At 41.2% G+C, this 21,307-nt stretch overlaps 17 protein-coding genes across 17 annotated transcripts; 8 read left to right on the top strand and 9 right to left on the bottom strand.

Annotated features, from left to right (window-relative positions):
• Positions 1–164: 164 nt before the first annotated feature.
• Positions 165–866, top strand: NEHOM01_1193 (choline-phosphate cytidylyltransferase; the record flags this gene model as incomplete). The annotated part of the gene is made up of 1 exon (XM_051490071.1): positions 165–866. The coding sequence occupies one exon, from the start codon at positions 165–167 to the stop codon at positions 864–866; it is 702 nt and encodes a 233-aa protein (XP_051346031.1).
• Positions 867–1,117: 251 nt separating this feature from the next.
• On the top strand, positions 1,118–1,618 carry NEHOM01_1192 (uncharacterized protein; the record flags this gene model as incomplete). The annotated part of the gene is made up of 1 exon (XM_051490070.1): positions 1,118–1,618. One exon carries the CDS (start codon positions 1,118–1,120, stop codon positions 1,616–1,618), a length of 501 nt encoding a protein of 166 aa, XP_051346030.1.
• A 176-nt stretch (positions 1,619–1,794) lies between these two features.
• On the bottom strand, positions 1,795–2,151 carry NEHOM01_1191 (small nuclear ribonucleoprotein D2; the record flags this gene model as incomplete). Its single annotated transcript, XM_051490069.1, has 1 exon — positions 1,795–2,151. One exon carries the CDS (start codon positions 2,149–2,151, stop codon positions 1,795–1,797), a length of 357 nt encoding a protein of 118 aa, XP_051346029.1.
• Positions 2,152–2,265: 114 nt separating this feature from the next.
• Positions 2,266–3,912, top strand: NEHOM01_1190 (uncharacterized protein; the record flags this gene model as incomplete). Its single annotated transcript, XM_051490068.1, has 1 exon — positions 2,266–3,912. The coding sequence occupies one exon, from the start codon at positions 2,266–2,268 to the stop codon at positions 3,910–3,912; it is 1,647 nt and encodes a 548-aa protein (XP_051346028.1).
• Positions 3,913–4,169: 257 nt separating this feature from the next.
• NEHOM01_1189 (tRNA (cytosine34-C5)-methyltransferase) lies at positions 4,170–5,951 on the bottom strand (the record flags this gene model as incomplete). The annotated part of the gene is made up of 1 exon (XM_051490067.1): positions 4,170–5,951. The coding sequence occupies one exon, from the start codon at positions 5,949–5,951 to the stop codon at positions 4,170–4,172; it is 1,782 nt and encodes a 593-aa protein (XP_051346027.1).
• A 489-nt stretch (positions 5,952–6,440) lies between these two features.
• NEHOM01_1164 (uncharacterized protein) lies at positions 6,441–6,701 on the bottom strand (the record flags this gene model as incomplete). The annotated part of the gene is made up of 1 exon (XM_051490042.1): positions 6,441–6,701. The coding sequence occupies one exon, from the start codon at positions 6,699–6,701 to the stop codon at positions 6,441–6,443; it is 261 nt and encodes an 86-aa protein (XP_051346002.1).
• A 16-nt stretch (positions 6,702–6,717) lies between these two features.
• Positions 6,718–7,278, top strand: NEHOM01_1188 (uncharacterized protein; the record flags this gene model as incomplete). The annotated part of the gene is made up of 1 exon (XM_051490066.1): positions 6,718–7,278. The coding sequence occupies one exon, from the start codon at positions 6,718–6,720 to the stop codon at positions 7,276–7,278; it is 561 nt and encodes a 186-aa protein (XP_051346026.1).
• Positions 7,279–7,319: 41 nt separating this feature from the next.
• On the top strand, positions 7,320–7,535 carry NEHOM01_1163 (mitochondrial import inner membrane translocase subunit TIM13; the record flags this gene model as incomplete). The annotated part of the gene is made up of 1 exon (XM_051490041.1): positions 7,320–7,535. The coding sequence occupies one exon, from the start codon at positions 7,320–7,322 to the stop codon at positions 7,533–7,535; it is 216 nt and encodes a 71-aa protein (XP_051346001.1).
• A 64-nt stretch (positions 7,536–7,599) lies between these two features.
• NEHOM01_1162 (uncharacterized protein) lies at positions 7,600–7,809 on the bottom strand (the record flags this gene model as incomplete). Its single annotated transcript, XM_051490040.1, has 1 exon — positions 7,600–7,809. One exon carries the CDS (start codon positions 7,807–7,809, stop codon positions 7,600–7,602), a length of 210 nt encoding a protein of 69 aa, XP_051346000.1.
• Positions 7,810–8,492: 683 nt separating this feature from the next.
• NEHOM01_1187 (uncharacterized protein) lies at positions 8,493–9,545 on the bottom strand (the record flags this gene model as incomplete). The annotated part of the gene is made up of 1 exon (XM_051490065.1): positions 8,493–9,545. One exon carries the CDS (start codon positions 9,543–9,545, stop codon positions 8,493–8,495), a length of 1,053 nt encoding a protein of 350 aa, XP_051346025.1.
• Positions 9,546–10,031: 486 nt separating this feature from the next.
• Positions 10,032–11,096, bottom strand: NEHOM01_1186 (uncharacterized protein; the record flags this gene model as incomplete). Its single annotated transcript, XM_051490064.1, has 1 exon — positions 10,032–11,096. The coding sequence occupies one exon, from the start codon at positions 11,094–11,096 to the stop codon at positions 10,032–10,034; it is 1,065 nt and encodes a 354-aa protein (XP_051346024.1).
• Positions 11,097–11,412: 316 nt separating this feature from the next.
• NEHOM01_1185 (uncharacterized protein) lies at positions 11,413–12,408 on the top strand (the record flags this gene model as incomplete). Its single annotated transcript, XM_051490063.1, has 1 exon — positions 11,413–12,408. One exon carries the CDS (start codon positions 11,413–11,415, stop codon positions 12,406–12,408), a length of 996 nt encoding a protein of 331 aa, XP_051346023.1.
• Positions 12,409–13,157: 749 nt separating this feature from the next.
• NEHOM01_1184 (uncharacterized protein) lies at positions 13,158–14,972 on the bottom strand (the record flags this gene model as incomplete). The annotated part of the gene is made up of 1 exon (XM_051490062.1): positions 13,158–14,972. One exon carries the CDS (start codon positions 14,970–14,972, stop codon positions 13,158–13,160), a length of 1,815 nt encoding a protein of 604 aa, XP_051346022.1.
• A 740-nt stretch (positions 14,973–15,712) lies between these two features.
• Positions 15,713–16,660, bottom strand: NEHOM01_1183 (uncharacterized protein; the record flags this gene model as incomplete). The annotated part of the gene is made up of 1 exon (XM_051490061.1): positions 15,713–16,660. The coding sequence occupies one exon, from the start codon at positions 16,658–16,660 to the stop codon at positions 15,713–15,715; it is 948 nt and encodes a 315-aa protein (XP_051346021.1).
• Positions 16,661–17,367: 707 nt separating this feature from the next.
• Positions 17,368–18,396, bottom strand: NEHOM01_1182 (glycerol-3-phosphate O-acyltransferase 3/4; the record flags this gene model as incomplete). Its single annotated transcript, XM_051490060.1, has 1 exon — positions 17,368–18,396. One exon carries the CDS (start codon positions 18,394–18,396, stop codon positions 17,368–17,370), a length of 1,029 nt encoding a protein of 342 aa, XP_051346020.1.
• Positions 18,397–19,215: 819 nt separating this feature from the next.
• On the top strand, positions 19,216–19,482 carry NEHOM01_1161 (uncharacterized protein; the record flags this gene model as incomplete). The annotated part of the gene is made up of 1 exon (XM_051490039.1): positions 19,216–19,482. One exon carries the CDS (start codon positions 19,216–19,218, stop codon positions 19,480–19,482), a length of 267 nt encoding a protein of 88 aa, XP_051345999.1.
• Positions 19,483–19,586: 104 nt separating this feature from the next.
• On the top strand, positions 19,587–21,119 carry NEHOM01_1181 (uncharacterized protein; the record flags this gene model as incomplete). The annotated part of the gene is made up of 1 exon (XM_051490059.1): positions 19,587–21,119. The coding sequence occupies one exon, from the start codon at positions 19,587–19,589 to the stop codon at positions 21,117–21,119; it is 1,533 nt and encodes a 510-aa protein (XP_051346019.1).
• Between the last annotated feature and the right edge of the window lie 188 nt (positions 21,120–21,307).

Raw genomic sequence — 21,307 nt, 5'->3', positions numbered from 1 at the left:
AATGTCTTTATGGGTTGATATTGAGTTGAGTTGAGTTGAGTTGAGGTGTGTTGAGTTGAGTTGAGTTGAGTTAGTATTGAGTTAGTATTGAGTTAGTATTGAGTTAGTTGAGTTTTTGATGTAGTAATCTAATGTGTATATACTAATTTGTGTTCTTTCACTTGATGCTAGAAGGGGATGGATATATAGAAAAGAAACGACGTGGGAAGAGTCGACGGGTTAAGGAGGAGGGGAAGAAGCGCGTACGTGTTTATTCGGATGGAGTCTTTGATATGTTTCATTATGGACATATGCGGATGTTGGAACAGATTAGGAAGAGGTTTCCGATGGCTGAGATTGTAGTTGGTGTTTGTTCGGATCGGGATACGCGGGAGAAGAAAGGACATACGGTTTTGGAGATGTGGGAACGGGCGGAGTCTTTGCGGCATTGTCGTTGGGTTGATGAAGTGATTGAAGATGCACCTTGGGTGATTACAAAGGCGTTTATTACGGAGCATCGGATTGATTATGTGGCCCATGATGGTGATGTTTATCCGGGTGAAGGTATTGAGGATGTCTATCAGGAAGTGAAGGAAATGGGTATTTTTGTGGCTACAGAAAGGACACAAGGTATTAGTACAAGTCAGTTAATTACTCGGATCTTACGATCTTATGATGACTTTTTGAAACGGAACTTAGGTCGGGGAGTGACGGGGGAAGAGTTGAATATTTCGAAGTTTACGGAAAGACGCATGAAGTTTGGGGTTCGGGTTGAGGAGAATTTAGGGAAGATTCGGGAGAAGTTGAAGGAAGTCTCCGTGTACTGGGATAAGATTTCGGCTGAAGTTGGGAAGAAGTTTGCCATGCTATTTGAACGACCCGTCTAGAAATTAGGGTGAGTGGTGTTGGGTTGGTGTGGTGTGGTGTGGTTGGTATTGTGGTGGTGTGGAATTGGGGTAAGTTGGACGTAGTTAGTCTATGCAAGCTATAATTGAACTATATTAGGGATGATTATTGGGTATAGGTGATAATTAGGGGATGAAAGGTGTTATAATTAACTATATTAGGGATAATTAGCAGGTATAAATATAGGAGAGAGGGTAAATGGATGCATGGAATGATTAGGAGTTTAGTGATAATGATGTTGGTGACTTTGGTCTTGGGGTCGAGTCAGAGCATTCCTTTGGTGATTAACCTTACACGGCCGGGGCCACAGACCCGGGATTTTGTTCTGAGAGACCTTACTGATACGATAAGAGCTCAGTTTGGAGCAAGAGAAGTGAGTTATAATCCGGATAGGCCAAATATGCTTAAGGTTTCTACGAGCTATTACCAGCTGCCAAAGACAGTGCTGGTGTTTGATTACAAAGGACTGTCGGTCAGTTTTGGCACGGTTGTAAGTCGCTCCACTAACAATTATGATTCTTACATTATGATACTCAATAAGAGGAACGACCAAGGTAAAATTCGGCTAAGTGTTTGGGAGAAAAGCATTTCTATGCAGCCTTCTGGAATGCTACGTGATAATGCTTTCTTTGAGCTAATTGCGGAGATTGAAAGACTAGTTTTGTCTGTCGGACAGAGGTATGGAACTATTAGCCAGGCCCAGATGAGAAGGATTACAGCCAAATTGGGTTAGTTTGAGTTCGTTTGGGTTAGTTTGTGCTAGCATTGGGTGGTTATCTAATAAAAGCATTAGGTTTAGTATTGAGTTGAGTAGAGTTGGGTTGGGTTGAGTTGGTTTTAGTATTAATAATGTGCTAGTATTGTGTTAGTATTGTGTTAGTATAGTATAGTATTGGGTTGAAATTTGGTTTATTGACTGACTGGTTGAGTTGGTATTGGGCTGGGGTGGGGTGTAGTTGGACTGGGTGAAGTTGGCTGGTTGGTGTCGAAAGAGGGCGGCAAAAGACCTACCCAAATGACTGTGTCCCCGCGGAGAAAGAGATTACCCAAATCACGATGAAAGACTTGCTCTTGCTTTCTTTTGATGCCGCGATGGGAACATGGAGGCTGGGTGCGCTTTTCAATGGCTTCGGATAAAAGAAGATTGAAGTGTTTGTCGACGGCTTGAAGGCGGCCGGTAATTTCGCGGTTGTTTTGGCACTTGACATTAATAATTGACTGCTCTTTGCTGAGTTTCTGGAGGCGCTCAATGGGACTCACAGCCATAGAGATGTAAAAATTACTTGATTTGGTAAGTACTGATATGCATCAGACCTAGATTTGAAAAGATTACAGATGCTTGATGAATAAAGGTATAAAGGAAGAGGGAATTTAGACGCCATGAAGTATTCAGATAAAGGAGTAAATGTCTTCGATATGATTCCGTGTCTTGCCCTCGTTGCTATCTTGTCTAACAATTCGGTCAATGGTATGGTCAAAAAGGCTATAATTGTGGAGTCTGTGGTTTTTCTGGTCTTAGTGGTGGTATATAACAAGAAGAGTCCGTGGATTAAACCCCTTCTAATGTGCTTGATTGTTTCTCAGGCTTTGTTTTTGGGTCTTCGGGATAACGTCATTCTTCCTTACCTTGACAAGCAAGGATACCTTCCAAAAGGGGCTTGGAAAGGTCCCGATGAGAAAAATGAGGATGTATGTAGCCAGCCAGATTTACATTCAGAAGAGGAAGGTCCCACTAGTGCGCTGATGGATGCAGCCAGCCAGGAAGTAAACAGTCAGGAAGTAAGGGATGCAAAAGACACTAGCACTAAACCTAGCCGTAAAGCTACCGAAAAGAAGTCTAAACCGTTATGCGGATGCATCGACTGTCTTGAAACCCGTGGGAGATGTTATTGTTCTTCTTGTCAAAGTATGCGCTCTGCACACACGCAGTGTCCTTGCGATACGTGCCAAGCAAGCCGAAAGGACTGTAATTGTGTCAATTGTCGCAATAGCCGTCTTGTTTCTCAATGCAGTAAGTGCCTTCAATATATGCCTACGCCGGCGCCGGGAATGCCTATGGCTTCATACTATCCTAACTATGGGCCAGTGCCTCAATTCGCTACGCCTACACCCGCGCCCACATATAGCAATTGTTGCCCGCCTAATCCTCCTAGTACCCGATCTAAGCGTGGGCACAATTCATCTCATAGCCGCACGACACCTTCCAAAAAACCTAAATCTGCTCCTGGCCCCAATACTAAGCCTAGTCCCTGTTTAACAGATCATACATCCGCACTTACACCTATCTCCGACCCTAAAGAGCAAAACCCTTCAGCTTTGGCCAAACTTTCGCCGACTATCAATGAACTAGCCCTCTCCAGTTCAGTAAATCCTTCACCAACCCCGCTGATCTTACCCCCTGATACATCCGTTCCAATGAACAAGAAGAAGTCTACTCGCATGTGCATGGAAAAGGAATGTGTTAACTGCAAACCAAGCAAGTACGATGACCTGAATAACTGTCCGCGCAAAGATTGTCTCACGTGCCGAATTGATTGGCGGTTAGCTGATGCCCTTAAGGTGAGTATTGGAGCAGAATACCCGATCCTGCACGAGTACATGTCACAACACACACCAAAGGAAAGACGTCAACTCCTGGGCTGGCTTTGTGAATATGCTGATCAAGAATCGGAGGCTCAAAAGCGACGGCTTGATCAAAGCCGAGGCATTCCTCCCGCCCTGCCCGCGCCCAATGATCCGGCATACACTCCAAAGACGCTTTCTGAGCTCGAACAACTCATTCCTAACGATGACCTTAAGCAATTCCTCAGGTTTCAGGCGGAGTTGGAAATTCTAGCCCAAGCGATGGTCCGTCGCGATTACATACGTTATCTGTCCGCCAGCCCTCTGGAAAGTGATAAGAAACTAGCTGAAACACAGCGGACAATTGATCATAACGAGCGTGTGGAGCTATACGACCAACTTGTATATGGCGATTCTGCATATATGTCCGACTCTTCTTCCATGCTTATGTTCGGCTCAACCTAATACCAACCCAACCCTCTCCTAACTTTATGATGAAATCAAATAGAAGTAGACCTTGCGCCTGGAAGTACTTGGTTCTACTTTTACTTGATCCCACCATCCCTAACCCAACCTAACCCAATCCCAGGTCTGTTACATTCTCAGACGGTAAATAAAAGCGATGACAACTGATTTGTATGAAATAAGTGCGGATGTATTGTCTATGGGAAAAGCTTGTTGGGTGCACGCTGGCTGCTCTTTATTCTCTAGTGTGTCCAGTCTTATATAGATGTTTTGGCGGCAGCGGGTACTTGCGCGGCATCTTGCTGGTTGCCATCATATTTGAGAAGGAGCCTGAGGGCGGCGGTGAGGGTTCGTCTTTGAATCTTCTCAATAAGAACCTCCACATGCGATCCTTTAATGGCTACTGGAACTGTAACTATTGGATTTGAACTGGGGTTGGAAGGCTTAGCAACTAACAGAAACAATCCGAACTGATTTGTGATTTCAGGGAGCTCTTGATCCGCTTCTAAAACCGAGAGGATGTTGCGATAGGAGGTGTGGAAGACCCGAGTGGTTCGCGGGGCAATTGCGGCAATTCCTTCACAGGTCATTCGCCATTTTCCTTCTTCTTGGTTGTCTTTGGTCTTCCAAAAGAGGGAGAAGACACGAGTACCCGCAAAGACAAGACGCAGAGCGCCGGGAGCTCGCTGGGCAATGTTCATACCGACGGAGTTAAGAGCATAAACATTCTTGTATTTGTCCGTTTTGGCAACTAAATTGGTATCAACTGCTCCCCACTGCCCTTCTATCTCTTCTCTTTTGGCCGCATCAACCATAAAGAGGTAAGACTCTTCGATGCTCTTTTCTCCTCTAATTGGAGTAGTCGAGGCGGTGGCTGGGTTAATGGGGGACTGTGGAGTGGTAGGCAATGTAGTGGTAGGCAATGTAGTGGTTGCATTGGCTAGGGAGTTTGTTGTGGTAGTAGTGGTTGGTGCTGGCTGCTTTCGGATTTTGGTGATAAAGAATCCGCCGGTGTTTTGATCGTTAGGAAGGACTCTTCGGCAGTTCTTAATGCTGGGGTGGTAGGGGAGAGTTTGCATTTCTTGGTCACCAGCTGATAGAGTAATGGCGGCTCGGATAGCCGATTCAGAGAGACCGTCACGGGCAATCAGACCTTCAATATCAAATGGGACGATTTTGGCCTGAGGCCGTTCGGCAAGCAGACTCATGATAACTAGTTCATTTTCGATCGGGTTCAAGGAGCAAGTCGAGTAAACAAGAATGCCGTTTTCGGCTAATAAATCGAAGCCCCGTCTGATAATCTTCTTCTGAACTTTGAAAAGACCTAAAGCCTCTTTAGACGACCACGTCTCAAAGATATGGGGATTCTTTCTGAGTGTGCCGTCTCCTGAACAGGGCACATCGCATAGTACTCTATTGGGCACAACTCCGGGGTGAGGGTACATGGTAGCATCGTTGCACGACACAAGGAGCCCGGGGTGCCCAAATCGTTTGGTTTGCTTGATTAGCTGGTCGACTCGTCGTGTGTTCACGTCATTGCAAAGAGCCACTCCATCTGGTCCTAGCGACTCCAAGATTTGAGATGATTTAGAACCAGGCGATGCGCACATATCCAAAACGATTGAGTTTGGCTCTATCTCCAAGGCATAAACAGGAATCATTGAAACTGCCTCTTGCCGAGTGATCAACGAGCTTTCACAGAACGTTCTAAGAAACTGACTAATTTGCATCAAGTCATCTTTATCTAAACTATGCTGGTTAGTGCGAATCCCCTTACCGGTTAAGTCTTTTCTAGATAAGCAAACTTCATAGATCCTCTCTCCCCAAGGTAGTCTTCGAACCAATCGATTTCTTTCGGCCTCAGCACTAATAATATCTCCCCATGGCCCAGGAATCACTCTAAAAGTGATTGGCAACGGTTCTTTCAACTTCTCAATCACAGCACCGCACTCACCCAAGATTCCCGTATAGTATTCTAAAAGCCGCTCTGCGCCTTCTTTACGCCTCAACTCTTTACGACCGCTACTCTCTCTTTGCATCAAAATTAGCAGTTGGCCAAAATATGTACTGCAGTATTGGCTTGGTATTGTGTTGGTATTGAGTTGGTATTGGGTTGTGTAATAGGGTTTGTGTTAGGTTGAATTGGTATTGAGTTGTCTTGTGTTAGATTTAGATTGATTTGAATCTGAATCTAAATCTGAATTTGAATCTAAATTTGAATCTGAATTTGAATTTGAAATTTAGTTTAAGTTGAGTTTGTTTTCAAATTAGATTGGGTTATGTTTAGATTTTTATAAGTCGAAATACTAATCAAAGGTCTTTATTTAAAAACAACAGATTTAAGATTAAGTTATTGGGTTAGTACTGGCGTAGGTGGAAATAAGATTAACTATGTCCCACTTATCTTACAACCTTCTAATTTCTGGTTTAAAGAGTCTAATTATACCTCTGGATAGATAGTACCAGAACTTGGGTTTGACATACTAACCCAATTTGGTATTTCACACTAACTGAATACTAATTTAATCTTATATGATATACCTTGGTGGCTTGTTAAACGAGATATGCTTATCGGCCATACCAAAAAGCACTAAGCCGTCATTTTCTCTTTGAAAGATGAGTGATTTGGGCTTGTTTTGAGGGGTACCCTCAATGTATGACGAGGTAAAATAAACTCTTTCTGGATCCTTAGTTGCCCGCATGGATAGTTCTTCTGGAATCTCAAACTCGCCGTTGAATTCAAGAATTTCCACTTTAGCTAGACTAGAGGGATCGATTACAAAGCGCATCCCGTAAAAATCTCTAATGCATAAATGGCTCTGTGACACAACGATAAATCGGGTGCTTAAGTGCTTTTCTAACAACACGCCAGGGGTTGCCATGCTCGGATATCCTCTTAAAGACGGCGAAACACCCCATACTCTGCTGGTTAGCACCTTTTATTTCGAGTCGCTTAAGAGCTCAGGAATGTTGCGAATTTCAGAATGGCTGGCCAAAATACCCATTGATACTATCCAGCGCATGATTATTCCTTTGTTTAGCAACCACCATTGGTCTTTATCGGTGGTTTATCCTAAGCTAGGCCTGGGCGTGGTCCTAGACCCATTAAGGCCCTATCATAAGGAAGTCTCTAAGATACTCCTGCAACATTCTGGAGTGGAAGTCGTTCTTTATAACGAATCTGTCGTGCAGCAGACTAACTCCAGTGATTGTGGGATTTACACTCTTTACTACACCGGCTGCCTTGTAAGCAAGAAGATACATAGACTATTTCAACCGGTTCCAGCCGAGTTCATCAAGCTAATGCGCGAAGAACAGCTGGCCAGTGAAGAAGCCGAAAAGGAGCAAGAGACTCTTTCCGACTAGTATATCCAATGAGACCTGTTATTTTTATGCTGCGGCGAGTAATGAACTGGATACAACGGAGGCCGGGAGATCCTGAAGTAACTGCCTTCTTTGAAGAAACAACCGAAGAGTGCTTTAACAAGTGCGTAAGCACTATAGCCCATCCTCTTAACAAGAAGGAGAAGAAATGCATTGAACAGTGCACTCTCATTCGTTTAGAAAGGCTCAGAGATATTGAGCAGGCAATAGCCAGTCATATTCAGAAGAAGAACAAGTAAACGGCTGTTTATTGATTATTACCAGCTACTTACTATAATAAACTATCTTATCTACTAGATTGGGTTAAACTTGTTTATACACTCCATTAAAGGGGTCTGTTTCTATAACTAGAGAGTGTTGGCATCCCGGGCACTTAAAAGAGAAGGAGTAGATAGTAACACCCTGGGTAGTAGTTGAAGATTTCTTGGCATAGATCTTCTTGCCCTGGGGAGTAGTCATGGCACAGTTAAGGCATGGGGTTGGAAAAGGAACCACAAAGCGAACACGGGTCATGAAATTTGGGGTGAGTAAAGTAAAGTATAGTTTGAGTAAAGTATTGGGTTAGTAATAAAGACTGAGTTTATTAGAAGTTTAGTTTAGGATTAGAGGGGGTGGGATTAAGTTAATATTAGAATAGGAGGTAGAGTTGGGGAGTCGAAGAGGAGAACAAAAAGTGCAGCACCTTGTGTTCCCACGCGGTCACCCATCGCAGTACTATCAAGGCTGTCACGGGCTTAACTTCGGAGATCGAACGGGATCCGGTGCTTACCCGAGCATATGGCCGCACATGTGTAGATTGAGTTAGGAGGAGATGTGGTTGGGTTAAGATGAGTTAGGAGAGGATGTGGTTGGGTTAAGTTAGGTTGAGTTAGGTTGAGATGTGGTTAAGATGAGTTAGGTTGAGTTAAGATGAGTTAAGATAAGATAGGATTAAGTTAAGATGAGTTAAGATGTGGTTAAGTTAAAATATGGTTATTATTGGATTAAGATAAGATGTGGTTGATTTAGGTTAGGTTATAAAATGGGTTAGAGTGTGTGTGTATTGACTTTCATACTATGGTCTAGATTGATTGCGGTTAAATTGGTTGGTTAGTTGGTGTGGTGCCGTTTTGACAATAGGACATTCCACTTTAAATAACCAAACATTGACGTCACTCAATACTAACCACATGATATTGATTTAGGACCGGTTGGGTTTATTCCTTTTGGGTCTGACTTTGCCTAGTAAATAGTGCGTAGAGTAGTGATTGTTGAGGTCTAGTGTGCGTTTGGATTTGGCCAGAATCAGAATCTTCCTTAGCATCGGCCTCATCGCTGCTGATGGCGTTTCTCCTCTTTTGTTTTCGGGCCAGATAAACAAGGATGCCTTTGTTGAAGGAAAAGATATCGGTGATAAGAAGAGTGGTGTATGCCAAATGCACTGCAATTCGCAGTATGATTGTAATGATTAGATAAGGATAAATTTCTGGATCTTGTATGTCTGTTGGGTCTGGGCGAACAATATCCCGAAAGAAAATGATCTGGGTTAGTAGATAAACTGCCAATAGTATATTGAGTATAATATTAATGATCCTGATCGAGAAAATCTCATAGCAATCAACTTGATAGATTGTTATCATAGCCACATAGAGAATGGTTTCTATGATTAGAGAAGTTCCAATATCCATAATCAAAAATGACACAATCCAGATCGACATAAACAGCTGGAATCCGGTTTTAAAAGATAAGGTTAGGAGTTTGCGAATTGAAAACATGTTGTTCTGTTTAATGTTGGCTCCAAAGGTCTTATAGTGGAACCAACTGAACTCCTTTCGCTGTTTGGCAACTATGTACAACATAATAAGCGCATCTGATGCGATGCCAGCAATATTAAAAGCCAAAACAGCATAACGCACATCTGATCCTGTATCTAGCGTTAGGGTTATCCAGAGGCGAATACCCATAATAACAAACTGGGTTAGAGTACAAGCAATAACCTGCATAAGGTTTCTTTGTAGGAGTCCTTCAGTCATCAAAACTCCGTAGATTAGCTTTGCGATAAACCCATTGCTTATAAATGTTGTTAGGGAAAAGTAGCGTACGTCTATTCTTACGGTAGGGGAGAGCTGAACTCGCGGTGGAACGGCGTATAGAAGCATTTGGGCTGTCATGGAAAACATTATCTCTAAATACAATGCCGCTAGAGTCAAGGAAATCTCTTTGGTAATTGTAATGTCATTGTAGTTGCTGACTAGGTTGTAGCTCTCCATCCCGAAAGTAAGACGCAGCTATATATAAAGCCTATTCTGGTCTTATTGAAGGTGCTAGGCGGGGGGCGTCAGAATTGACCGAAGCAATACTAAACCCAAAACAGTAGTTGATTTCAGGTTCTGAGTTTGTGTTGAGTTGGGTTAAGTTAGGTTGGGTTTTGAGTTGGGTTAAGTTGGATTGGATTAGTTGGGTTGCTATTTTGGCATCATTAGGTTAAGTTGTGATTAAAGCTGTTGTATGACATAAATGTCACTCATTGGTTCATACCAAAGTATGAAGATAGTTGGTCATAACAAACAAGGTCTTATTTGTACTTGATGATAACATCAGGAGATCATAAAGTATAAATAACGATGAAATCAATAAATACATTGTAGTTTCATGGCCCGACCAAAACAAGTAAAGCAATACTTAAAGCAATACTCAATACTAACCCAATACTAAACCTAACATATCACATGGTTTTGGGTTAGGGACTGTTGAATCTATTCTTTCTGGTCCTGATTTTGTCTATGGCTGGCTCTACTAAACAGCGCGTACAATAGTGATTGTTGAGGTCTAGTGTGCGTTTGGATTTGGTTAGAATCAGAACATTCCTTAACACCTTCCTCATCGCTGCTGATGGCATTTCTCCTCTTTTGTTTCCGGGCCAGATAAACAAGGATGCCTTTGTTGAAAGAAAAGATATCGGTGATAAGAAGGATGACGTATATCAAATGCACAGCAAGTCGTAATAGAATTGTGATAACTAGATAAGGATGGCTCGCCATGCTAGTTTCCTCTGTAGGCATAGGTCGAACGAAATGGTTAAAGAAGATGGTCTGAATTAGTAGGTAAGCCGCCATAAGTAAGTTGAGCATAATATTAATGATTCTGATCAAAACGATTTCGTAGCAATCAACTTGATAAATTGTTATTAGTATAATATAGAGGGTAGTTTCAATGATTAGAGAGGCTCCTATGTCCATAATCAAAAAGGACACAAACCAGATAGAAATGAATAACTGGAACCCTGTTTTAAAGGCCAGATCTAACAGTTTACGGATCGAGAACATCTTATTTTGTCCGATGTTGGCCCCAAATATCTTGTAATGGAACCAGCTAAACTCCTTTCGTTGTTTGGCAGCTATATAAAGCATAATAAGCGCATCTGCTGCAATGCCAGCAATAGTAACGGACATAATAATATAACCAACATTTGATCCTTCATCTAGTTGTAAGGTTATCCAGAGGCGAATGCCCATAATAACGAATTGGGTTAGAGTACAGATAATGACCTGCATAAGGTTTCTTTGTAGCAGACCCTCAGTCATCAGAATTCCGTAGATTAGCTTTGCAACAAACCCATTGCTCATAAAAGCGGCAAAAGATAGATAGAGAATGCCAGTGTCGGTCGGATTGCTAAGAGGGATCCGCTTCTGAAGTGTGTATAGAAGCATACTCGCGATCATGTATAGCAGTATATCTAAATACAGTATTGCTATAGTTATTGAAATCTCATTTGTGATGGTAATGTCATTGTAGTTGCTGACTAGGTTGTAGCTCTCCATCCCGAAAGGAAGACGGAGCTATATATAAAGCCTATTCTGGCATTATTGGAGGTGCTAGGCGGGGGGCGTCAGAATTGACCGATGCCGTATAGTATAGACTCAATAGCCACTCGGCTGCTAATAATGCTTCTTTATTGCCATATTTGAGATGGAAACTTGAAATCAAATATATGTTTTGGCCAGCAGACACTATAGTTTGCTGCAATATAAGTTCTGGTAGTCACCAAGCTTCTTGGTGATCCACGCACGATCCACACTCGAACCTCCCTAATAAGACCATAATAGGTCTTATATATACCCCCGCCTTCCTTTCGGAATGGGTAGATACAGTCTAGTGCGCAGCTACAATGGTATCACCATCACTAAGGAGATTTCAGTTATTCTGGCAGTGATTTATCTGGATCTATTTGTCTATATGGTGTCATTGTCGCTTTTATATGCACTTCAGATGCGAGTTCGGTTTTACCCTACAGCAGATATAGAGACACACTACTATTCTCTATCGGCCTTTTTAAACAACGGATTTGTAGTCAAACTAGTCTATGGTGTTCTGATGACAGAGGGGCTATTAAAAAGAAACCTTATGCAAGTTGTTGTCTGTACCTTAACGCAGTTTGTTATTATGGGCATTCGGCTCTGGATGATTCTGGTGCTAGATGCTGGAACAAATCTTCGTTATCTTGTTTTGGGTTTTAATATTGCCGGAATTGTAGCGGACATGCTTATTATGCTGTACATAATTGTTAAGCAGCGAAAAGAGTTTGTCTGGTTCTTCCATAAACCCTTTGGAACGAACACCCAATGTAACACCATGTTTTCTATTCGAAGACTCCTAGATTTATCACTTAAGGCGGGCTTCCAGCTATTCATGTCGATGCTGATTATTTCCTTTTTGATTATGAAAGTGGGGGTCACTTTAATCGTTGAAACTGTGCTTTATGTGGCTATACTACTGATTTCCCAGATTGACTGCTACGAGATTGTCTCTGTGAGAATGGCTAATATATCACTTAATTTCGGCATGACAGTCTTTTTGCTAATTGAGATAATCTTATTCCGTTATGCGGTTAGGCCCATAGCAGGCAATTTAACATATTCAGAAATATATCCTTATCTGGTTGTTACACTTTCTCTGCGAGTACTGCTGCGTGCTTTTTACGTCGGCATTCTTACCCTTGATTTACTTTCCTTCAATAAGGGCATCCTCTGCACCCTAGCCCTCAAACAAAAGAAGCGCAAGTTTATCAGCAGTGTAGATATCATGCTTAACACCGAATCCACTCCACCTTACATACAAGTAACAGCACAATAGATAATATAACCCACAAATACTGTTCGCTTTTTAATATAATATCTAACTCAATAGCACTTACCCAATTCAATCCAATACTAACTCAACTCAACCCAACTCAACTCAACCCAACTCAACTCAACCCAACTTAACTTAACGCAATAGAAGTCCAGGAATAAATCCTCCTTCAAGTCTTAGTTGTTTTTAAGATGACTAGTATTAGTGTGTGCTTGTGCTTCTTTACACAACTAGCCCTGGGTTGATATTTTGCTAGGCTGGGTAGATAACGAAATACTGTTTTGAAAATAAGATATATGTAGTGTAAGAAATGTTATAAAGATAAGTTCAGTCTAGGCTAGGTTTTTGGTGTGTGGTTTATTTGTGGTTAACTGGGTTGAAAGGGACACTACATTCCCAATTGGGTTTGTATTCCACACGGGTGAGAGGTGCTGCGCCCGTCCTTCTGTCACAGAGATCTGGTGAATAGATGGTTTGAACAATAGATATTTATGGCTGGCGCGATTTGAAATTCGAAGATAGCCCATTTAGGTGACTAGGGAAACAGTTGCTGAGGGTTTAGGGGCCTTGAAGTTACTGGAGTTAATAAAAACTACTTCCTTGTGTTTAGATGGCTTTAGATTGGTTTGGGTTGTTAATGGTATTGCCGGAAACCATTATTTCTTGTTGAGTACTTACTGTGTTTTGGGCGCCTTGTTTGTGGTACTAAGATGCCCGTCGAAAATAGGATCGCGTCTGTTTCCTTTTGGGACTCAGACTACAGTGCACTTGCTGTCGTTTCTTGTCAGTAGTGACGTGTTGTTCTTGATTTCGGGGTTCTCCACACCACATACATAGTATTGCTCGTCATATGTTATTCTCGGGAAGCTGGCCAGTAACATACTCTTTTCGCCTGAGGTTAGGACGGAACTGTTTTGGTCATTGGCTTGGATGATATTTATATGATTGAATTTAAGATAGTGACTAGTCTGTTCTGTGCTAGTAGAATCAACCGATGTGTTATAATGTGGCCGTTTTGGATGCTGTTCAACCAGGCGTTTCTGCATGGCCTCGGCATGTTTATAGGTAAAGCCAAGAGGGACGTTCGTTATTCTGAGCACATTGGTGTGCTCTGTCCTGGCAAGGCCGAAGGTGACATAAGAGAGTAGAAGGTCAAAGGACAAAGATAGTTTGTTATGCTCCCATGGAGTCTTGCCCAAGCCGTTTGGTTGGAAATATCCTCTAAGATTAAGGATAATATTGGTGGGGCTATCTAGAGCTTGGTGATAGTCTTTGCTTGTGCCGATGTATAGATAAGTGCATACTGGCGTTCTTCTGTCTACATGGTAACTGCGCGGGACTTGGAAGGCGATGATAGTATTAGGCTCCTCGACTTGTATCTCAGTCCTGTAGGTATCTTCCCAGTTAATTTGGTCGAAGAAGTCTAACTCTGTAATGTAGGGTTTATCTAAGGCTAAGGAGTATATTCTGAATTGGGTTAGCACTGGCCAGAAGAGTCTCAGAAAAGGGCGGGTGAGATTTAAGATCTTTAAGTCTAGCGCATATCGTGATTTATCGACTTTCTTAAGTTTCTGGAGGAACTGCATTTGTAGATCCTCTTCTTCGGGTGATAGAGTGCTCGCCTCTCTTGTTGAAGTACTTGAAGATAGGCAGATGGGAATAAATGGGACGAGACAAGATGCTGGTTGGGTAATTGTCGCTAGGAGTTGGGCCAATATCTGGAGAGCGAATGGGGTCTTACAAAGCCTTAAGCAAATCAGCACATCAAGTTCAATTTTGCTGAACTTGGTTAAGGTTGTCAGTAGATTTGTCAGATCTTGGTCGGTCCAGCGACTATTTACGTGGATGTCATAAAGACAGAATGATTGGCGAGCGGTTAGTTCAAACTTTCCCACAGCAGATTGGCTTGAGCACACCAGGAAGCACTTCTGGAGTTCGGCGACTTTCTCGGCGTTGGTTAAAGTGTTGTCTTTGTGCAAGAGAAGGTCATAGAGATACACTTGCTCATCCACTGGCATCGGCCATTCTGACATAGGACTAATATTTGTTCTCTCCAGACCATCGTCTACACATTTGCCTGTGCTGTTTCTTATTTCTTGTGCTGACCTCACCGGTATCTTTTGAGGGTGCTTTGTCGATGCGGGTGTGTCATTTACTTCTTGCATTTCACTTGCAATAGTATTTGAAGAGCTGTCTGTGGGTCCTTTGGGGATTACATGCGGTTCTCTCTTACCAGTATAATATACGATCGGGCAGGTTGATACCTTTTCCCTGCCACTGCATTCGTATTCAACTGGAACATCATCGATACCACCAGTATCTGTGTCACTTAAATCTAGCCGCATTATCTCTCGCACCTTTTCGACCGCATCCTTTGGTGTCATTGGGTTAATTATTGGCTCTATGGACTTTAATCCTAATCTACACTGGCACAGGTCTTGTGCTATTTTACCAGCCGCCATTTCACACCTGCCTCCATTTAGAGAGCACCAAGCAAAACCCAAACCAACTAGCAAGCAAAATAACTGTTGAACACTCAAAGCGTACTCATTCGATAGCATATTCATTTAATTTTCGCTATCTTTTTAATTTATACACCATCAAGATCAAAACAATAACAAATCATTACTTTTCTATTAAAACTATCATTCCAAACGCCACAATCAGTGAAGTTATCTGCCAACCTAATGCCAACCTAATACTAATTCAAATATCATTTAAACACTAACCCAATGCTAATACCACTTTAATATTCCATATATACCAACCCAATACTAACCCAACGCATAAGAAGAACACGTTCCTCACAGCTAGTAAGGCTTAAATAAAGACAATTATGAAGACAGCCTTGGTAAACTTTATTAATAGTTGCTATGTAATGTAGCTAAACACCACGCTCTTGTTTAAGTGAACACCAATGCTGCCATTTATATGGGGTTGTGTTATATATCGCGATCTCTATCGTTTTTACTGGAATTGAGTTGGTCTTGGATTTGTTGTTGTTAGTATTAGGTTTCTATTTCCTTGCTTACTTATCGCCATGCTTCATTACAAGCATATGCCCTTCTATCTGTTATGTCTGTTATAGTTTACATTTATCACTATCAGTGGTTGTGTCGCTAGTTTTCAACACGTGAGAAGTTGCAACTACTTGATCTCGGTTTGCTGAGGTTAACTTGACAGCCATCTCCTTTTATTACTTCCACGGCTACTCAAAAGAACGTAAAGAATCGGGTTCTCCATCGCCTAGGCGTGAGGTATTCGGTTGTGTTAGGTTGGTATTGGGTTAGGTTGGGTTAGCGTGTAATTAGTTGCCCGTGCCATCGATGGTCTTGCGCTTCTTTTCTCTTCGAGCCTGATAGTAGAGAATGCCCTTGTTGAAGGAACGCATGTCGATAATAAGCAGTCCGGCGTACACCAAATGCACTGCCAATCGCAATAGGAGGGTTATAAGCAGGTAAGGATCATTTGCCGCGTCAGATGCCTCTGTAGGCACCGGCCTAAGAAGATCATTAAAGAAGATTATCTGGGTTATTAGATAGACGCCCATGCCTAGAGTAAGTGTAATATTAGCGATTCTTATTGGGATAAGTTCATAGCAATCAATTTGATAGATTGTTATCAATGCCACATAGAGAATAGTTTCTATGATTAGAGAAGTTCCAATATCCATAATCAAAAAGGACACAATCCAGATAGAAATAAACAACTGGAATCCGGTTTTAAAAGATAAGTCTAAGAGTTTGCGAATTGAAAACATGTTGTTCCGTTTAATGTTTGCTCCAAAAGTCTTGTAATGGAACCATCTAAACTCCTTTCGCTGTTTGGCAACTATGTAAAGCATAATGAGTGTATCCACTACAATTCCGGTAATATTAACGGACATAATAATATAAGTAACACCCGCCCCTGTATCTAGCGTTAGGGTTATCCAGAGGCGAATGCCCATAATAACAAACTGGGTTAACGTGCAGACAATGACCTGCATAAGGTTTCTTTGTAAGAGTCCTTCGGTCATCAGAATTCCGTAGATTAGCTTTGCAACAAACCCATTGCTCAGAAAAGCGGCCAAATACAGATAGCGGATGCCCGTGTCGGTCGGATTGCTAAGAGGGATCCGCTTCTGAAGTGTGTACAGAAGCATTTGAGCGATCATGTACATCATTATGTCTAGATAAACTATTGCTATAGTTACTGAAATCTCTTTGGTAACCGTAATGTCGTTGTAGTTGCTGACCAAGCCATAGCTCTCCATTCCTAAAGAAAGCCTGGTCTATATATATACCCTACTTTAGTCGGATTAAGATTGTTCTAGACCCCAAGTACACTCTGCTAGGTTTTATTATCCACAAGACAATCCCTTCTTACCCATCCACCCAACACCGCACCATCAACCTAATACTACCCTCAAATCAATAAATTGAACCCAAACTAACCCAATACTAGCACAAACCTTGACAATACTAACCCAATACATTTCTATCTATTCAAAAGACTGATATAAATGATCACCAAGTTAAACTAGTCTAAGAAAACTAAAAACAAAGTAGAGCTTTCAAAATTCAACTTTGAACGGGTTATTATTGGATTTAGATTTAATGTAATCCCAAATTGCATTAAGTTGAGTTCAATTTATTGATGTCATTCAAATCAACCCGATCTAACTTAACATAACTCAATACTAAACTAACTCAATACTAAACTAACACAAACCAAGGTATATCTAACTCAACTTAACATAACTTAACATAACTTAACTCAACACCAAACTAACACAAACCCAACTCAATATCAAACTAACTTAACTCAACTTAACTCAACCTAACTCAATATATATATCTAACTCAATTTATTGTGACACGCAGCACCTTAGCGCACCATATTTGCTTGTATGTACCAAATCGGGCTAGTTCTATCTTTTAGCACTTCTCTATATCTGGCAATACAAATACTTTATACTGTCTATTGGCGCTGGCTGATGGTTTGAAAGAGGGGAGTAGATAAGCCACCCCAGAGTTTCATCTCTTTCATTTCCTCAGGAGTCTTGCAGTGCTTGAGGTACCCATTCCAGATAAGATTTTTGAGTCCAGCCCGCTCCGATATCTTGCGCTTCACTCGGGAGGCAAACTCAGCTGAGGTTTCTTTAGACTCAACCGACATAGGAGCCATCCACCAAACTGAAGCCTCAGTCTTCCAACGCGTAGCCATATAAACAAAATGCTTAGTAAAGGACTGCTTACGAGTATTCCAGTACGGATCAGCTAAGTCTTTGTTATACTTAATAGCCACCGGACAAACTGGAATGTGCAAATCAAAAGCTCCTTTCTGGAACATCACAGTATACTCGTTATTAACACAAGTACCTTCCGGGAAGATCAAAAGAGAGGCCGACTTAGTTATTTGCCCAATATTCTCTTTAATCTGCTGCCGATTAGACTTATCTTTACGCTCAAACTCAATAGCACCACTAACTAGTTTCAAAAGCATAGACATAACCCCCGGCTGCTTCTGAGCAATCACTGAATGGGGAAATTTATGACTGCTCAGTACTAAATAGTCTAAATACGTTGTATGGTTGGCCACAAAGACATGCGGAATTTTCAGTTTAGGTTTGTGGCCATAATGAGTTACACGCAGACCCATACACCAGAGAAGCAGTTGGCAACCTTTACTTAGTGACCAATTAGAGACAGTTTGTAGTCCAATTACTTTAGTAAGTATAATTAAGAAACCAACCGCTACAATTGAAACTAAGGTAAAAACAACTCGAAAGGGAAACAAGACCATATAACGAAAGAAGACACCCAAAAGATAAGAACAAGTGATAGGAGGCTTAGTTTCATCGATAGTCTGATGGAAACAAAGAGAAAACTCATCTTGGACCAGGGCTTTTCCAGCAAGGGCCGTACAGTAGAGAATGTCTTGGAGTAAAGGAAGTGTTTTAGGAGAAGTCAAAGTATCTTCTAAACGGGTGTGTGCTTTCTTTGGCATAAACTAAAAAATTGGTCTAATTGGGTTATTAGTATGATATGGTTAGTTAAGTATTGAGTTGAGTTGGGTTTGGTATTGTGTTGGGTTGGGTTGAGTTGAGTTGAGTTGGGTTTAGTTTAGTACTAAGTTTAGTACTAAGTTGAGTTTAGTTTAGTACTAAGTTTGGTACTAAGTTGAGTATTTGGCTGGCATAGTAGCAAGAGGTGATTAGAATAAAGACAATCTAATATAAGAATGATATGTATGTAGTGTCTGTACCATCCACAGATCTTAATGAGACTCTCAAATCGTCTCTACTTTTAAACGAGTAGGTACAGATAATGTAGATATCTATTCCGTACTACTCTAAACAATCCAATTAGAGTGTAAATATACGATGAAGATGGAAAAGGACTCTCTATGACATACATTAAGGGCGTACAGAATACTATATTAGATCTATAAACTGCTCAGACTCCCATACTAACTCAATGCCAACTCAATACCAACTCAATTTGTCTCTCGTGGAGTACGTTTGGTTGTAAACGGCGTGTAGCCACCTAGAGCACGACATGTATATTAGTGAATTAAGTTAAGTTAAGTCAAGTTAAGTCAGTTTATAGTTAGTAATCTTGCCACTTAACATTACCCTAAGACAATACTAAACTAAACTAAGCTCAACTTAGTACTAAACCAAACTCAACTTAGTACTAAACTCAACATAATACTAAGACAATACCAATCTAAACCCAACTCAACCCAACCCAACCTCAACTCAATACTAAACCAAACCCAACTTAATGCAACTTAATGCAATTAGCAACGACTCCTTTTTAATTTATGCACACTGCTGCCGTGAATGCTGGTATTTGCCTCGAGATTATTGGTGATGTCATTGGAATATTTATTGCCCTCTGGCTAGCCTATCTCATTCGCGAGTACATTCTTGATAAACAACAACCCCACCATAAACCCCAAGATATCTGCCAAAGACTACCATCTACCTACCAAATAAATAGCCCAAAAAGGAAAAAAGACAGGACAGCTACACCCAAAGATATATTAGATCCACCCCAATACTACAAAACACACACCAACCAAGAATAATCAATCTCCAACCCCTCAAACAACCACTAAATACTACCCAAACCCTATCTAAACCATCTAATACACCCCCAAAGCATATCTATGCGTTTTATTTTTCTTTTAACATGCACCACGGATATAAGAGTACTAATCGCGATGCCAAGTCAGCCCGTGAAACCAGAACTACTTCAACAGTCGAATTAAGAAATCAAAAACGAAATGAAATGTTACAGAAGAAAAGAACAATGGCGATCAGTCGTGGTCCAAGTCTCTATAGTATTAGTGAACTAGCCGAGAAAGTCACTTCTGATGATGCCGATAAGATCGTTGATGCCGTCACTGAATTCCGTCGTTTATTAAGTGCTACTAAAGTCCCTCCTATTGATAGTATTGTTGAAAATGGCTTAACTCCAGTCTTCTCTAAGCTAATTGATGCCAACAACCCCTTCTTTGCCACAATTCCCAAGGAGAAGGTCAAACGTATTATGCACGAGTCAGCTTGGGTTGTTACTAATATAGCTTCAGGTAATTCTTATCAAACAGAAGCACTGATTAAGTGTGGTTGTGTAACTAACTTAATTAAGCTTATGCATATTGATGACTTAGAACTACAGGATCAAGCCGTTTGGGCTCTAGGTAATATATCTGGAGATGGCGAGGAGGCTAGAGACTTAGTTATTAGGGGAGGAGTAACCGAACCTTTACTAGGTCTTATTGGAATGGCTATGAACAACCGTGAGACATTCTTAGGCTTTTTAAAGAACCTCATTTGGGCACTTAGTAATACTAATCGGGGACGTAATCCACCGGCACCTTTTGAGCATATGCAAATGTCTTTACCTGCGGTAGTAACTCTTATTAGAACTGAAAGTAATCCTGATATTTTAGCCGATGCATTTTGGGCGCTTAGTTATATTTGTGATGCTGGAGTTCCTCAGGCCAATCTAGTCTTAGAAACGGGTATTATTGTGGATACAGTGCGTATATTGGCTTCTTATCAGGAATTAGTGTCTAAAGAAGAGACAGAGTTTATTACGCGGCGTGAGAAGACTATTTCTCCTATTATGCGTACGCTTGGTAATATTATTACGTATGAAGACCATCATACCGATTACATTTTAAGTTTAGGAGTGATTGATATTCTGAAGCATATCTATAGTGTGCCATTTGATAGCAAGAAGAGTTTACGGATTAAGAAAGAGATTTGCTGGGTTATTTCTAATATTACGGCTGGTACACCGGCTCAGATTGATGAAGTAATCAAGGCTGGGTTTTTGGAGATCTTGGTTAATGCCGTGAATAATGCCGATCAAGCGACTAAAGTTGAAGCTTGTTGGGCTATTTGCAATGCAACTATTCATGCTAATGAACATATTCACCAGGCCCGGGAAGTACTTAGAGCAGGGACTATTCCGGCCTTTGCTAAAGTCCTGCCGATGATTCGTAATGATACTAAAGTAACTGCTGTGATTCTGGACTGCATAACTAACTTACTTGAATGTGGCCGTACTGAGTCAATGGGGGCTGAGAACCAGGTGGCCACTGATATTGAAAACACAACTCTTCTGGACCAGGTAGAAGAGTTACAAACGGCCGAGAACGTCAAAATTGCCTCTAAAGCCGAAAACATTATCAGAGTGTACTTTGATTGTCACTAAACTCACTTCTTCATCAATGCAATAAACGTTCTGTTATTAATTAGTTGCCAACCAATTATCTACTAGGTTAGTATTGAGTTAGTATTGGGTTAGTACGATCTTGGTGCTGGTCATATCTCACCTTCACTCAACTTGACTCAATTATATCATAACATGGCATATCTTAGCTCAACTTAACATAACTTGAC

The sequence above is a fragment of the Nematocida homosporus genome, assembly GCF_024244095.1.
Source record: "Nematocida homosporus strain JUm1504 chromosome Unknown 4527, whole genome shotgun sequence".
NCBI lineage: Eukaryota > Fungi > Microsporidia > Nematocida > Nematocida homosporus.
This window is presented reverse-complemented; position numbering and strand designations above follow the sequence as displayed.